The sequence below is a fragment of the Nicotiana tabacum genome, chromosome 9 (assembly GCF_000715075.1).
Source record: "Nicotiana tabacum cultivar K326 chromosome 9, ASM71507v2, whole genome shotgun sequence".
Classification (NCBI taxonomy): domain Eukaryota; kingdom Viridiplantae; phylum Streptophyta; class Magnoliopsida; order Solanales; family Solanaceae; genus Nicotiana; species Nicotiana tabacum.
The window spans coordinates 28,133,898-28,147,883 of record NC_134088.1 but is presented as its reverse complement, the minus strand read 5'-3'; the positions used below and the strand labels follow the sequence as shown (position 1 = coordinate 28,147,883).

Genomic DNA, 13,986 nt, shown 5'->3' with positions numbered 1-13,986 from the left:
GGCATAACATGAATCTAGCTACGCACGGACTCTAGTCACCTTGTGCGTACGTAGCCCATGCCATAAGTAACACATAACAATTACATCACCTAGAGGTAGTTTCCCCCTAATACAGTTAGACATGAGACTTACCTCGCTCCGAAGTTCAATAACCGGCTCCAACGCCTCTCTAACACCTCAAACCAAATGCACGTCGATCCAAAACTATTCAAATAGATGTGCAAACCAATCAAAATATACTCTAATACCCATAATTAATCATTTCATACATTTCCCCACTTTGCTCTAAAAGTCGATAAAATTAACCCTCTGGCCCACGTGCCCGGATTCCAAAATTATTTGAAGATAAACTTTACCCATAATACCATGAACTAAAATATATAACTTATTCCAAATTTCGTGTCCAATTTTCGTGGTCAAATTCAAAAATACCAAATTTTAGGTTTTCTACCAAACCCTACAATTTCTACTAATTTCATGTTCAAACCCTTATACAAACTATATATTTAACTTGTAATATATGGGAATCACTTACCTTGTGTTGCTTGATGAAAAGCTCCCCTTGAGTTCTCCAAAATCACCCCAAACAAGTGAAAAATGGAAGAAAAATGGCCAAATCCCGTTTTTTATAAAAACCATACTGCCCAACGTCCTTTCGTATCTGCGGGCATGAGCCGCTTCTGTGGCTCCCTTCAGGACCCTCAATCTCCACATCTGCGGCTTCTCATGTGCGGGTGCGATCCCGCTTCTGCGAAACTCGACCGCGTCTACGGTCCCAACCATTCCGCTTCTGCAATCGATCAACCGCATGTGCGACTTCGCTTTTGTGGTCCACCTGCTCGCTTCTGCGACTCCAACCCCAATCACGCCTTGCCGCTTCTACGGCTCCGCACCTACGGCCCAAACCTCGCAGGTGCGGTTACACCAGATATCCTGCCACCAGCATTTTCATAAAGCCAAATTCAATCCGCTAATCATCTGGAATCCACCAGAGGCCCTTGGGACCTTAACGAAATATACCAACACGTCCCAAAACATAATATGAACTTAGTCAAGCCTTCAAATCACATCAAACAACACTAAAACCATGAATCGCACCCCAATCACCCCAATTCAAGCTTAGTGTACTTTGGAACTTCAAACTTCAACATATGATGCTGAAGCCTATCAAATAAGGTCCGATTGACCTCAAATTTCGCACACAAGTCATAATTAACATAACGAAGCTACTCCAAAGCTCAGAACCCCAAACAGACATTAATAACATTAAAATCACATCAAGTCAAACTTAAGCGCTGAAATGCTCACGGGTGATCCGATACTCAATACGAACATACGCCCAAGTCCAAAATTATCATACGAACCTATTGGAACCTTCAAATCCCGATTCCGAGGTTGTTTACTCAAAAGTCATACCTTAGTCAATTCTTCCAACTTAAAGCTTCCGAAATTAGAAATGTTCTTTCCAAATCAACTACGAACTTCCCGAAATGTAATTCCTACCACACGTACAAGTCATAATACCTGAAGTGAAGCTACTCAAGTCCTCAAACCGCTGAACGATGCGCTAGAGCTCAAAACGACCGGTCGGGTCGTTACACATCTCATCGAAGAGTCCAAAGTTAACTTGTATTCGCGATGGGCCTGCCTTCTTAAGGCCCAATTACAGAGTCCAGTCCTCTTTCCCTCGACTCCTTTTTCATTATTACTATCTCGTTAATTTAGTTTACTGTTTCTACTAGTTTAATGTTAGATGTATTTATTATATCTTTATTGTTGTGTATCTCTCATGTATATAACACTTATATATTAGATCATATTTTTTTCATTTCATTTTTTAGTATCATGTAAACTTAGGCAAGCCTTAAACAACATAGGATTATAATCTGCCCACGAATTATTATTGTGTTTCACTCATCTTTCCTTTCCTTAAGATATTTTCAAAATCCAGAACTTAAAGAAACAGTAGCTCTATTTCAAAAGAAAGAATCAGATTTCAGCTTAACTTTCAAAAGGAAAATCAGAACTTCAAAGAAATTGTCGCCCTTAAGGAATTGTTTTGGTAAATAACCCCTTTCTTTAAAGAACCTCTGAATCTAAGTTAAATTCTAGATATGCTTTTTTCACAAACGTCCCTTTAGCATTATATATATAGCCATCCCCTCAATCAAAGTATTTTCATAACTCAATCCCTTTTATAAACTTATAAAAATCTAGACCACTTATGTACCAATTTCAAGACTCTTTAAACACCTTTTGTGAATCCCTTCATAAACGTATATCCCTCTAAGACCCAACATTCTCTTAATCAATACCATACATAGGTATACAATAAGCAGCCTTCCTCATTACTAATCAAAGCCTTTTACAAATAATTGATCCCAAACTTAGTCTATATCCTATGGAGCTACCTTAGGTAGATTTTAAGGGGTGCCTAACACTTTCTCCTTAAAAGAACAAGAATCCTTACCCATAATCTTACAGGTTAGAAGACCAACAAAAATGACTTAGTAATTAAATAGGCACCCTAGTGTACTTTTAAATATTAGGTGGTGACATCGATAACTTGTTGTTGCTACCGGGGACGAAGAGGGTCGGGAACACAAATTTGTCCCATGGACATATCAGCAAAAAGGGAAAGCCAAGATGACACACTCCACGACAGCCCACGGTATGACTAGATCAGGGAGATGCTACACTCTTGAGGATGCAAATCGAGGGAATTTGGGAAGAGAGCAGATTCAAAGACGAAATATAACAGACCCCAAGGCCACAGAATTCTGGATGAGAATGTCGACCAAAGAATACTCAGTGGAGGAACAACTGAAGAAATCTTTGGCGCAAATATCAATCACGGACTTGCTGATGAGCTCCAACAGTCATAAGGATGCCCCGATGAGAGTACTAAGTGGGGTAAGTGTGCCAAGAAATACCACCAGTGAAGCGCTGGCTGCAACTATTGGGAAAATGGTCGAAGCAAATATGATCACTTTCCGAAGAGATAAGCTTCTTGTCGAAGGCATGAGTCACAACAAAGCTCTACACATCAGTGTCAAATGTAGGGACAAGGTAGTGTCCTGAGTACTGGTTGATGGAGGATCAGGAGTTAGCATATGCCCGCTCTCTACTCGACGAGAGTTGGAATCCACCTGAGGGAAGTCAAGGAAAGCTATGTGAGGGCAATGGCTTTTGATGATTTGCAACAACATGTCATTGGAGAAATTTATTTGGCTTTACAGATTAGATCAGTTAAATTTCCCATACTATTTCAAGTGCTGGATATTTCCTCTTCTTATAACTTATTGTTGGGAAGACCCTGGATACACGTGGCAAGGGTTGTCTCATCCACCCTACACCAGTGCATGAAATTTGAGTGAGGTTGTCAAGAGATTGTGGTCCATCGTGAATGGGGCCAATCATTTTATTTGGAGCATGCAGTCCTATTCATGTAAACCACCAAAATAGAAAAGACTAAGCAAAACTTGGGAATGCAATTTCCATTTAGATCAAAGATGGCCATGAGGGAGATGATGAAATATGGATATAGACCAGGAACCAGGATGGGAGCCAGATCAGACGGGATTACAGAACTAATTGATCCAAATGGTAAGAAAGGAAGGGTCGGCATAGGGTATCAGTCTCTGATGGGGAAAACTCGTACCGGTAGCCCCGGGAAAAGAGCTTTTGTGCCAGAGCATGTTTCGGGTAAGGGCTAGAGTTCAGCGCCAGAAGATGATATCGTCAATGGGATTGTAAGGCTATTTGTGACTATGATTGAAGACTGCTATGAAGGAGCTGGCATCAAGACACCAACCAATAGGAATGTCGAACCAAGAGAGAAACTGCAGAATAGGACCGCCAACCCGTGTTTGGTTTGCAGGTAGTCTTGGTAGTGTGGATTGTAAAAGTTTTCTTTTTAAAAGCGCATGGTCAATTGAGGCATGTACCGTGTGTGTACCTTTTTGTCATTTGCCTATTTTGAATGCTTTGACATTCCTCTTTTGATGAAATAAAAAAAAATCGTTTTCTTAAAATATTGCAACTTTATTTAAAAACCTGCATTCCAGATTGGGACACGTAACGACCGTCGAGCAAAACGACCCAGATTACGAGGAATACGACGAGAGTATGATGCCATACAATTTCCCACAAGAGATTGAACCGCTGGAGAGTCAGAAAAAGCCTAACCTTGAAGAAACAGAAGTGATCAACCTCGGAAGCCAGGAAAACGTAAAAGAAACATGAATCAACATCCATCTAGAAGCAGAGCAGAAGGAAGAATTAGTTGAGCTCCTCCGACAATATGTCGATGTGTTCGCATGGTAATATGATGATATGCCTGGATTAAGTACTGATATCATCTCGCATCAATTGCTTACTAATCCCGCAAGACTGCGAGTCAAGCGAAACCCCATAAAATTCAAGCCCGACTTGAGTTTGAGGATAAAGGAAGAAATATCCAAGATGATAGAGGCAAATGTAGTAAGGGTCACCAATTATCACAGTTGGTTAGAAAATATCGTCTCAGTACCCGAGAAGGATGGGAAGATCAGGATATGTGTGGATTGCCGAGATCTCAATAAGGCCGGCCTGAAAGATGATTTCCCTTCACCAAATATCCATATCCTCAACGACAACTGCGGGAAGCATGAACTGCACTCATTCGGGGATTGTTTCGCTAGATACCACCAGATCTTAATGCACGCGGAAGATGTAGAAAAGACAACCTTCACCACACCTTGGGGAGTTTACTGCTACAGAGTCATGTCATTCGGCCTCAAGAATGTTGGTACCACTTACATGAGGGCCATGACGACCTGCTTTCACGACATGATTCACAAGTAGATCGAGGTATATGTGGATGACACCATCATCAAGTCTTAGAAACGTTCAAAACATTTTGACGATTTGAAGAAATTTCTCGAGCGTCTCCGAAGGTATAACTTGAAATTAAATCCGGCAAAATGGGCATTCGGAATCCCTGCTGAAACATTGTTAGGAATCATCGTACGTATGAAAGGGATAGTATTGGACCCATCGAAAATCAAGGCCATTCAAGAACCACTGCCCAAGAGTAAGAAAAATGTGATGAGTTTCCTAGGTAGACTGAATTACATCAGTCGTTTCATAGCCCAGTCTACAGTAATTTGTGAACCTATATTCAAGCTGCTTAAAAAAGACGCTGCCATAGTGTGGACAAAAGAGTGTTAGAAATCCTTCAACTGAATTAAGTAATACTTGTCAAATCCACAAGTGTTGGTTCCCCCTGAGCCCGGGAAACTATTGCTACTATATATGTCAGTCTTGGATAACGCCTTCGAATGTGTATTGGGATAGCATGATGAAACTAGGAGAAAGGAGTATGCCATCTACTACTTAAGTAAGAAGTTCACATCATGAGAGACCATATACACTTTGATAGAGCGCACTTGTTCACACATGTCAGCATACACTATGCATTTGATATCTCGGCTAGACCCTCTCAAATATATCTTTCAGAAGCCGATGACTACTAGAAAGCTAGCTAAATGGAAAATTCTCCTCAGTAAATTTGACATTTTGTACATAACCCAAAAGATTATCAAGGGACAAGCTTTAGCCGACCACCTCACAGAGAATCCAGTGGACAGGGATTACGAGTCGCTCAATACGTACTTTTTCGACGAAGAGATATTGTTCCCTGGAGAAGATATTGTAGAGCCATACCGTGGATGGAGAATGTTTTTCGACGGAGCAACAAACTTCAAAAAAATAGGAATTGGGGCAGTCCTAATATCGGAATCCGGACAACATTATCCAGCATCAGCAAAGATAAGATTCCCTTGTACCAATAATATGACTGAATACAAAGCATGCATCCTTGGGATCAAAATGGCAGTCGACATGAACATCAAAGAACTTTTGATCATAGGGTATTCCGATCTATTGATACACCAAGTCCAAGGGGAGTGGTCTACCAAAAAGGTCAAGATGCTTCCGTACCTACATTGTGTAAAAGAGTTATGCAAGAAGTTCACGAAGATCAAGTTCAAGCGCATTCCCAAGATCTAGAACGAGTTTGCCGACACCCTTGCAACTCTATCTTCCATGATTCAACATCCAGACAAGAACTACATCGCCCCTATCGAGGTAGATATTAGGGATTAGCATGCCTATTGCTTTCATGTAGATAAAGAGCTAGACGGAAAACCAGGGTACCACGATATCATGATATTCCTCAAAACAAGAGAGTACTCGTAGAATGCTACTAATATTTAGAAGCGAGCACTCAGGATGTTGGCGAATCACTTTTTCCTTAACGGGGAAGTCCTGTATAGGAGGACCCCAAACATAGGTTTGTTCAGATGTGTAGATGCCGCCGACGCAACCGGATTATTGGAATAAATACATGGAGGAACGTGCGGACCCCACATGAATGGGTTCACATTAGCGAAGAAGACCTTGAGAGCTAGATGTTTTTGGATGACTATGGAAAGTGATAGTACCTGCTACGTACAGAAGTGTCACTAGTGCCAAATCCACGGGGATTTCTTCCAGGTTACGCCTAATGATTTGAATGTTATGGGTTCGCCTTGGTCGTTCGCTGCTTGGGGCATAGACTTGATTGGATCTAGAGAGCCCGTTGCATCAAATGGGCACCGCTTCATCTTGGTAGCTATCGACTACTTCACCAAATGGGTTGAAACATCTAACTTCAAGATTGTCACAAAGAAGGTATGGTAGATTTCGTTCGAAATAACATCGCCTGCCAATTTGGGATACCTGAGTCAATCATCAGTGACAATGCCGCTAGCCTCAATAGTAATCTTATGAGGGAAATCTGCGAGAAGTTTAGAATTGTCCACCGTAACTCCACAGCCTACAGACCATAAATCATTGGGGCAGTCGAGGCAGCCAACAAGAATATCAAGAGAATTCTATGAAAGATAGAGGACAATCACAGGCAATGGCACGAGAAACTATCATTCCCCTTAGGTTATCGGACCACCATGAGAACATCCACTGGCAAAATTCCGTACATGTTAGTATACAGCCTGAAGCTGTGATACTCGTGGAGGTCGAGATACCATCCTTAAGAGTCATCCAAGAGGCCGAGTTGGACGATGCAGAGTGGATACGTGTCAGACATGAGAAACTCATGCTCATTGATGAGAAGAGAATGGATGCAGTATGCCATGGTCAGCTATATCAGAATAGGATGGCCAGTGCATTTAACAAAAGGGTGAAGCCTCGCCAGTTCACACTAGGGAAATTGATTTTGAAGAAAATCTTCCCCTACAAAGAAGAAACCAAAGGAAAGTTGGCACGAAATTGGCAAGGTCCTTACGTGGTTCACCAAGTGTTGCCAGGTGGAGCTTTAAGCTTGGCAGAAATGGATGGAAGAGTCAACACAAATCCCATAAACTCAGATGCAATCAAGAGATACTATGTTTGAAGGCAAATAAAGTTAGGTTTTTGTTGTAACAGAACTACATTCAACCTGACTTCCCATGTAGGGATACGTAGGCAACCTACGTAGGGTTCAGTTTCTCTCCCTCCTTTATTTTGTAATAGAAAATCCAAATATCATTTTGTATGATTACTTTAGAACTACGCCGACTTGATTTCCTCGTGAAGGAATACGTAGGCAATCCTCATCGGATTCATTCATCTTTTGTAATTGAACTACGTTCTGGCCTGATTTCATTTGGATATGTAGGCAGTGTAAGTCAGACTCGGCCATTTCATTCTTAATCTCATCATTTTGCATCTATTGTAATCGAACAACGTCTCGACCTGATTCCATTTGGATACGTAGGCTTCCTGAGTCAGGATCGGTCAAGTTTATCATATTTTTATCATAATACACAAACTATGTTCAGACATAATTCTGTTTTGGATATGTAGGGAACCTGAAAGAGTTCGGTCATAACCTTAGGAAACCTTTGTAACGCATTAGTTCGAATTAGGACGCAGTCGCAACTGCAAGCAGCCGCGCTGTTAGAAGCATCGAGAAAGATCGACATCAACATGATAGAGTTTTCAAAAATCAACGCTCGCGTTAAGAGAACCTTTCGTAGCATGTCATAATCCGGAACGACGGCACTTGCCATAAAACAAATATTTCAAAAAAAAAAAATTCTAAATGTAGTAATTTGTTCCACCTACTGAACTTCATGGCATAACCATATTAAGGGATGGGGAAAACCAATATTGTGGTCGACACAAACCAACCCCCCTCCCCCAAAGAATTTTTCTTTGAGTGTAGGGTCAACAGGACGCAAGGAAATATTGGGAATACACTGGGGCAAATGACAGATCTGTCACTTTCTCAAGATTATCACCCCTCTTCCTTTATTTAAATTTTCTGGTACAACCAAAATAATTCTTTAATCCATTTCAGGTATCTTGGAGTTAGACCGATGATGCGGAAAAAGCCCTGTACATAGCAAACCCTCTGCTCAACCTGTCATGACCCAATTTCTCCTAAAGGCCGTTATGGCGCCCAACATTGACGCCAGGCAAGCCAACAGTGAATTAGCCATGTATCTATTCTTTTAAATAATTTCAACAATTGATTTTTATTTTAATAAGTAAATGAGAAGTTGAAAAAGTTATTAGATTAAAGCGAAAACTAATGAAAGAGCAAATGTAGTGAAATAAATGCTCAAAAGCCATAAAGTGTCGACTAGCATATTTCCAAGACTTGGTGTTACAAGTGTATGAGAAACTAGTAGAATATACAAAACTCTAAGCTATTGTCTAAAATAGGGTAGACAAAAAGTAAATACAAAAGGGAGACTCCGGGTGCCGCAGAACGGACTCAGAAAGCAGCTCACCACTAAGCCTCAATGTAACGGGGGTGCGCGCCTGACTGACTGCTAGATGCACATGCCTTAGATCCTACACAATTAGTACAAAAGTGTAGCATAAGTACATAAACAATATGTACCCAGTAAGTATCCAGTCTAACCTCGAAGAAGTAGTGATGAGGGGTCGACATCGACACTTACTTTAGGTCAACAATAAAATACAGGAATTTTAAATAGGCATGAGATATGTGAATAATAATAATAACACATTAGCAAGCAGTGAATAAATGATTCTTTAGTTGATAGTAACTCCCAAAAAATCTTCAACTAACACATACTAACTCTAGATAAAATTCGGGCCAATAAATGAGTTATAATCTCTTAATTCATAAAAATAATATCAAGTGTATTCAGGCTCCAACCATTAACGTACGATTTATGCCGAGGTCGTACGGCCCGATCCAAAATAATATGTACACTGCCGAGGGTGGAGCGGTAAGAACCATTAATGTATCTATTATACTGCCGAGGCGTTCGGCCTGCTTTACACGATGAGAGAATACTCTATGAACATCCTATTTAAAAGTTATAACAAGACTAATACACACAGAAGCACAATTTCCACTAACGGTCAAGTAACCTGCCAAAACTCTAAGTAATTGAAATTCGATCTTTACAAATCCTTTATCAAGTTTCAATATGATTTAGGCACTTAAATTAACAAGTAGAGTGCAAACAATACATGTATTTCATGATTTGGGTCCTAAAACTACCCGGATTTAAGCATAATTAATAGCTACGCATGGACTCTCGTCACCTCGTGTGTGTGTAACCCCCATAATTAGAAGAAAATAGTAATTTAAAACACCTATGGGGTAATTTTCCTCTTACAAAGTTGGCAAGAGACATACCTTGTCTCGAAGCTCACTTTCCGGCCCATAAATTCACTCTAAGGCCTCAACTTCGTGCCGAACAATCCGAAGCTAGTCAAATATTATATAAATTAATCAATTTACACTAAAAAGTTAATAATTTAGCTATTAGAGTAATTACCTAACCCAAATTGGAAAATGCCTAAAATTTACCCCCGAGCCCACGTGGTCGGATTCCGGAAATTTTCAAAGATAAATGTTACCCATAACCTCACGAACTCAAATATATAATTTTCACCTAATTCCATAATTATTTTCGTGGTTAAATCTCATTTTTATCAAAACCTAGATTTTTCAACTAAACCCACAATTTTCTACACTTTATGTGTTAAGAATCTACCCAAAATGCATGTATTAAACTCATCCTATATAGAAATTACTTACATCAAAGTGCTAGGTGTAAACCCCTTTTCAAAGAGCTCCAAAATCGCCCAAGAGATGAAAGAAATGAGCCAAAATAGGCTAAGTCCCGATATAAATGCACTTCAGTGCCTCCCAGCGGTTTTCGTACCTGCGGAAGAATCTCTGCTTCTGCAGGACCGCTCCTGCGGTCGATTGTCACCATCTGCAAAACAAGCACGAGCCATGACCAGCAAAACCTGCGGCCAAGTCTCGCATTTGTGAGCCCGCTTTAGCGGCTCGCCTCGCGCACCTACGACCATGGCCAAGCATCCTCTCTCCGCATTTACGGACCCCTTCATTTCAGAAGCGAGTTCGCTTCTGCGAAACTCCTTCGCTTCTGCGGACCTTGCTGACTCCCCTCCATTATACTTCTACGAACGAGATGACACACCTACGGTGCCGATCCAGCGACCATACCCACTATAGGTACGAACTTACCAGATGTCAGCCTCCTCCGTAGACCCTTCGAATACTACACGGGGGGCCTGGGGCCTCGATCAAACATATCAACAAGTTCATAAACATATAACAGACTCGCTCGAACCCTCAGAACGTGTAAAACAATATCAAAACTAAGAATCACACTCCAAAACAAAATCGAATCAACTTATGAACTTCCAGTTCTTCCAACTTGCTCCGAATGCACCGATTCACACTTAAACTAATCCTAATGACACAAAATTTTGTGTGCAAGTCACAAATCATAATACGAAACTATTCCAAGGCTTGGGATCCCAATTGGACCTCGATAACACCAAATCCTACCTCAAACCAAATTTTAAAAACTTGAAAACCTTCAATGCGCCAACTTCCACTATTAAGTGACGAAACGCTCCCAGGTCATCCAAAACCTGGTCTGAACATACACTCAAGTCCAAAATCATCATACAAACCTATTAGAACCATCAAATCGTGGTTCCGAGGTCATTTACTAAAAGTGTTTACCCAAGCCAAACTTAACCCTTTTAAGCCAATATTAAGGAACTAAGTGTTCCGATTTCAGCCCGAACTAACCATCCGCGCATGTCATAAAATAGTAAAAGCACATATGGGGAGTCTTATTTAGGGGAACGAGGATCTAGAAAGAAAAATAACCAGTCAGGTCGTTACATAACCAATCAGACCACTTTGTACAAAACAAGTCGTTGGCTTCACCAGTTGGAGCCCTGTACATAGGAAACCGTCTGCTCAACCAATCGCATCACCTTGTACAAAACGAGCCGCCGGTTTCACCAATTGGAGCCCTGTATATTGCAAATTGTTAGCTCAATCGATTAGAGTGTTCTGTACAAATGAAATGTCGATTTCTCCTATCGAAGCCTTGGATATAGCAAGCTATTCACTCCGTCAACGAAATAATCCGCATCGCCGCTCTGTCACATCGGAGGCCAGAATAGAAAGTCACAAACCTCGTCACCGACGTTCTGCCAATAGATGGCCGTAACTTAGCTTCGCGGTCAAGAGTATCTCTTGGTCATGCTTTTCTTTTCCTTTGTTATTATCTTGAATGTTTTGACGTTTTGCTCGTGCAGCTTCATGCATGATTATGTTTTTAAAGTCAATCTCTCCCAAGCGGAGATTACTTTACATTTTTCAGTGCAAAGCTCTCCCAACAAGGGCAGACGCACTCTACGAATCAAGCTTTCCCAATAAGCGGAGACATTTTTCACTGCAAATCTTTCCCAATAAGAAGAGACGAACTCTACAAGTCAAGCTCTCCTAATAAGCAGAGATAATTTTCAATGCAAAACTCTCCCAACAAGCATAGATGCATTCTACAACTACTCCCAACACAAGGAGACTCAATGTTCCGACAACTGCAGAACGGTGCACAACCCAGCTAAAAAATCGAATCAAGTTCAAGTATCTCATCATCCCGATCCAAAATAATGGCTAGCCGTCAGCCATGCATCATCATCTTGCATTATTTACATCACATATTAATTTATTCTGCATTGCAATATATGGGTATGTATGTATTTCAATTTTTAGACGAACAAATATTGTATCCTGGAACTTATTCTAAGCAGCAGACCAAACTACAACACTATGAGAGACACTAAACTCATTAGCGGGCCAAGGATCCGAGCTCAAGTTTGAAATGATCATTAGGACTCTAATGTTTCAAATCTTTTAAGTCGAGCCGCAAATTCAAAACTATCATGAGTGCCGAATATTTCATCTCACGGTATCGTTATAATACAGGATGTATGATTTAGAAAATTTCTAGGAGAAAACTTGGGGAATCGTGCCGAATTCTGGCTTGGAATTGATTACATAGCTCAGGTTTAACGAGAATCACGCCTCATGTAGCCCAAGAGTGAGGACTTTGAGGAAGCGATGTTCGTAGGAATTTACTCGGTATCGTTATAATACGATACCGAGTAAATTCCTACGAGCATCGCTTCCTCAAAGTCCTCACTTCTGGGCTACATGAGGCGTGATTCTCGTTAAACCTGAGCTATGTAATCAATTCCAAGCCAGAATTCGGCACGATTCCCCAAGTTTTCTCCTAGAAATTTTCTAAATCATACATCCCATAATCCTCATGCCATTCCTGCAATGCATGCGTAAAGTCGGGACAAAATTGGCTTTGGCTCATATTTTTTTGCCCGAAAACTCTTTCATCATCTCCGATCAAAGAGGGATAGCTGTTGAAGGTCAATTTAACCCTCTTTTTTAAAATCAATTAATTTGTACTTAACAATTTACAATGAAATATTTGAAAGTATTTTCTATCAATAAATACCTATTTTTACAAAATTAATTATGTATTAGTTTTGAAATTACTAACCTAGTATTAGTATTATGTAATTACAAATATACTTACTACTTTAATACTATTAAAATAATTTTTAAAATACACCACATAGGCTATATAATTAATTTACTGAATTATTTCTTAGATTTTAATTATTTACATTATTATGTTAATAATTCATAATTAGTGTGATAATTTAGAAAATAAAGTATTTTATAAATAATTAATTACAATAAATACTGGTACATTTAATATTTATAATTTTACTACACTTTATTGGAAATAATTAAGTTTATTTAAATTAATTTCAAAAGGGGATAAAATGATAAAAGGCTATAAGTGTAATTTCTAATTAAACATGGGTTGGCTACCATTTAAATCAATTCTAGCCCAATACACCAGCCCATATACGAAAATACCCAGTCTAATAACCCCCTCCCCTTGTCCACTTTGGCAATCCATGCCACTCCATTTGAGCCAATCAAATTGTGCCACGTCACCCCTTCATGACACTCACACTAGAAACTAATTTAATCTGGACCATTAACTTATTTGATCAACGGCTCACGCTTTATCCTACTTTTCCCTTTAATTTTAACACCTCACGATCTAATCTTAGTCGATGAAACATATAGATTCAACAACTTACATAATTCCTCATAATAATCTTTTAATGCCTGAATTACCAGGGTCATTGATCGAATGATCCTAATTCATTTGTATCTCTCACAGCTGCCCCTCTTTCCTCATTCATCTTCTTTCTCTCAGACCACCATGAACAATCAATCAACAAAACCTTGCACAAATCTGTGCAAGGTCATGAGACCCTTAGCAAATCGTCCTTTCCTACTTCATTACCCATAAATCCCGCTAACTTTCCCTTTTGTAAACCAAATCTGAAAAGCTAAAGCCTGGGCCTTTGAAATCGAAGCACCATTCCGTCTTTGCTCTCAAATCCAACTGGCAGAGTCAAATCGCCTTGTCCCTAGGCTATAAAGTCGGAGATGGTATTTCCATTTTCGTTGATTGAGTTTCAAAACCCCAAATATGAAACCCTAATCTAATCGGTGCAAGGTCGAATCCTCAAGCATTCTTTGTA

General features: G+C 40.0%; 2 protein-coding genes across 2 annotated transcripts; both read left to right on the top strand.

The window, feature by feature from the left end:
• The first annotated feature begins 5,439 nt into the window (after window positions 1-5,439).
• LOC142163834 (uncharacterized) lies at window positions 5,440-6,051 on the top strand. Its single transcript, XM_075220979.1, has one exon. It carries the CDS (start codon window positions 5,440-5,442, stop codon window positions 6,049-6,051), a length of 612 nt encoding a protein of 203 aa, XP_075077080.1.
• An 895-nt stretch (window positions 6,052-6,946) lies between these two features.
• LOC142163833 (uncharacterized) lies at window positions 6,947-7,435 on the top strand. Its single transcript, XM_075220978.1, has one exon. The coding sequence runs from the start codon at window positions 6,947-6,949 to the stop codon at window positions 7,433-7,435; it is 489 nt and encodes a 162-aa protein (XP_075077079.1).
• The last annotated feature ends 6,551 nt before the right edge of the window (window positions 7,436-13,986 follow it).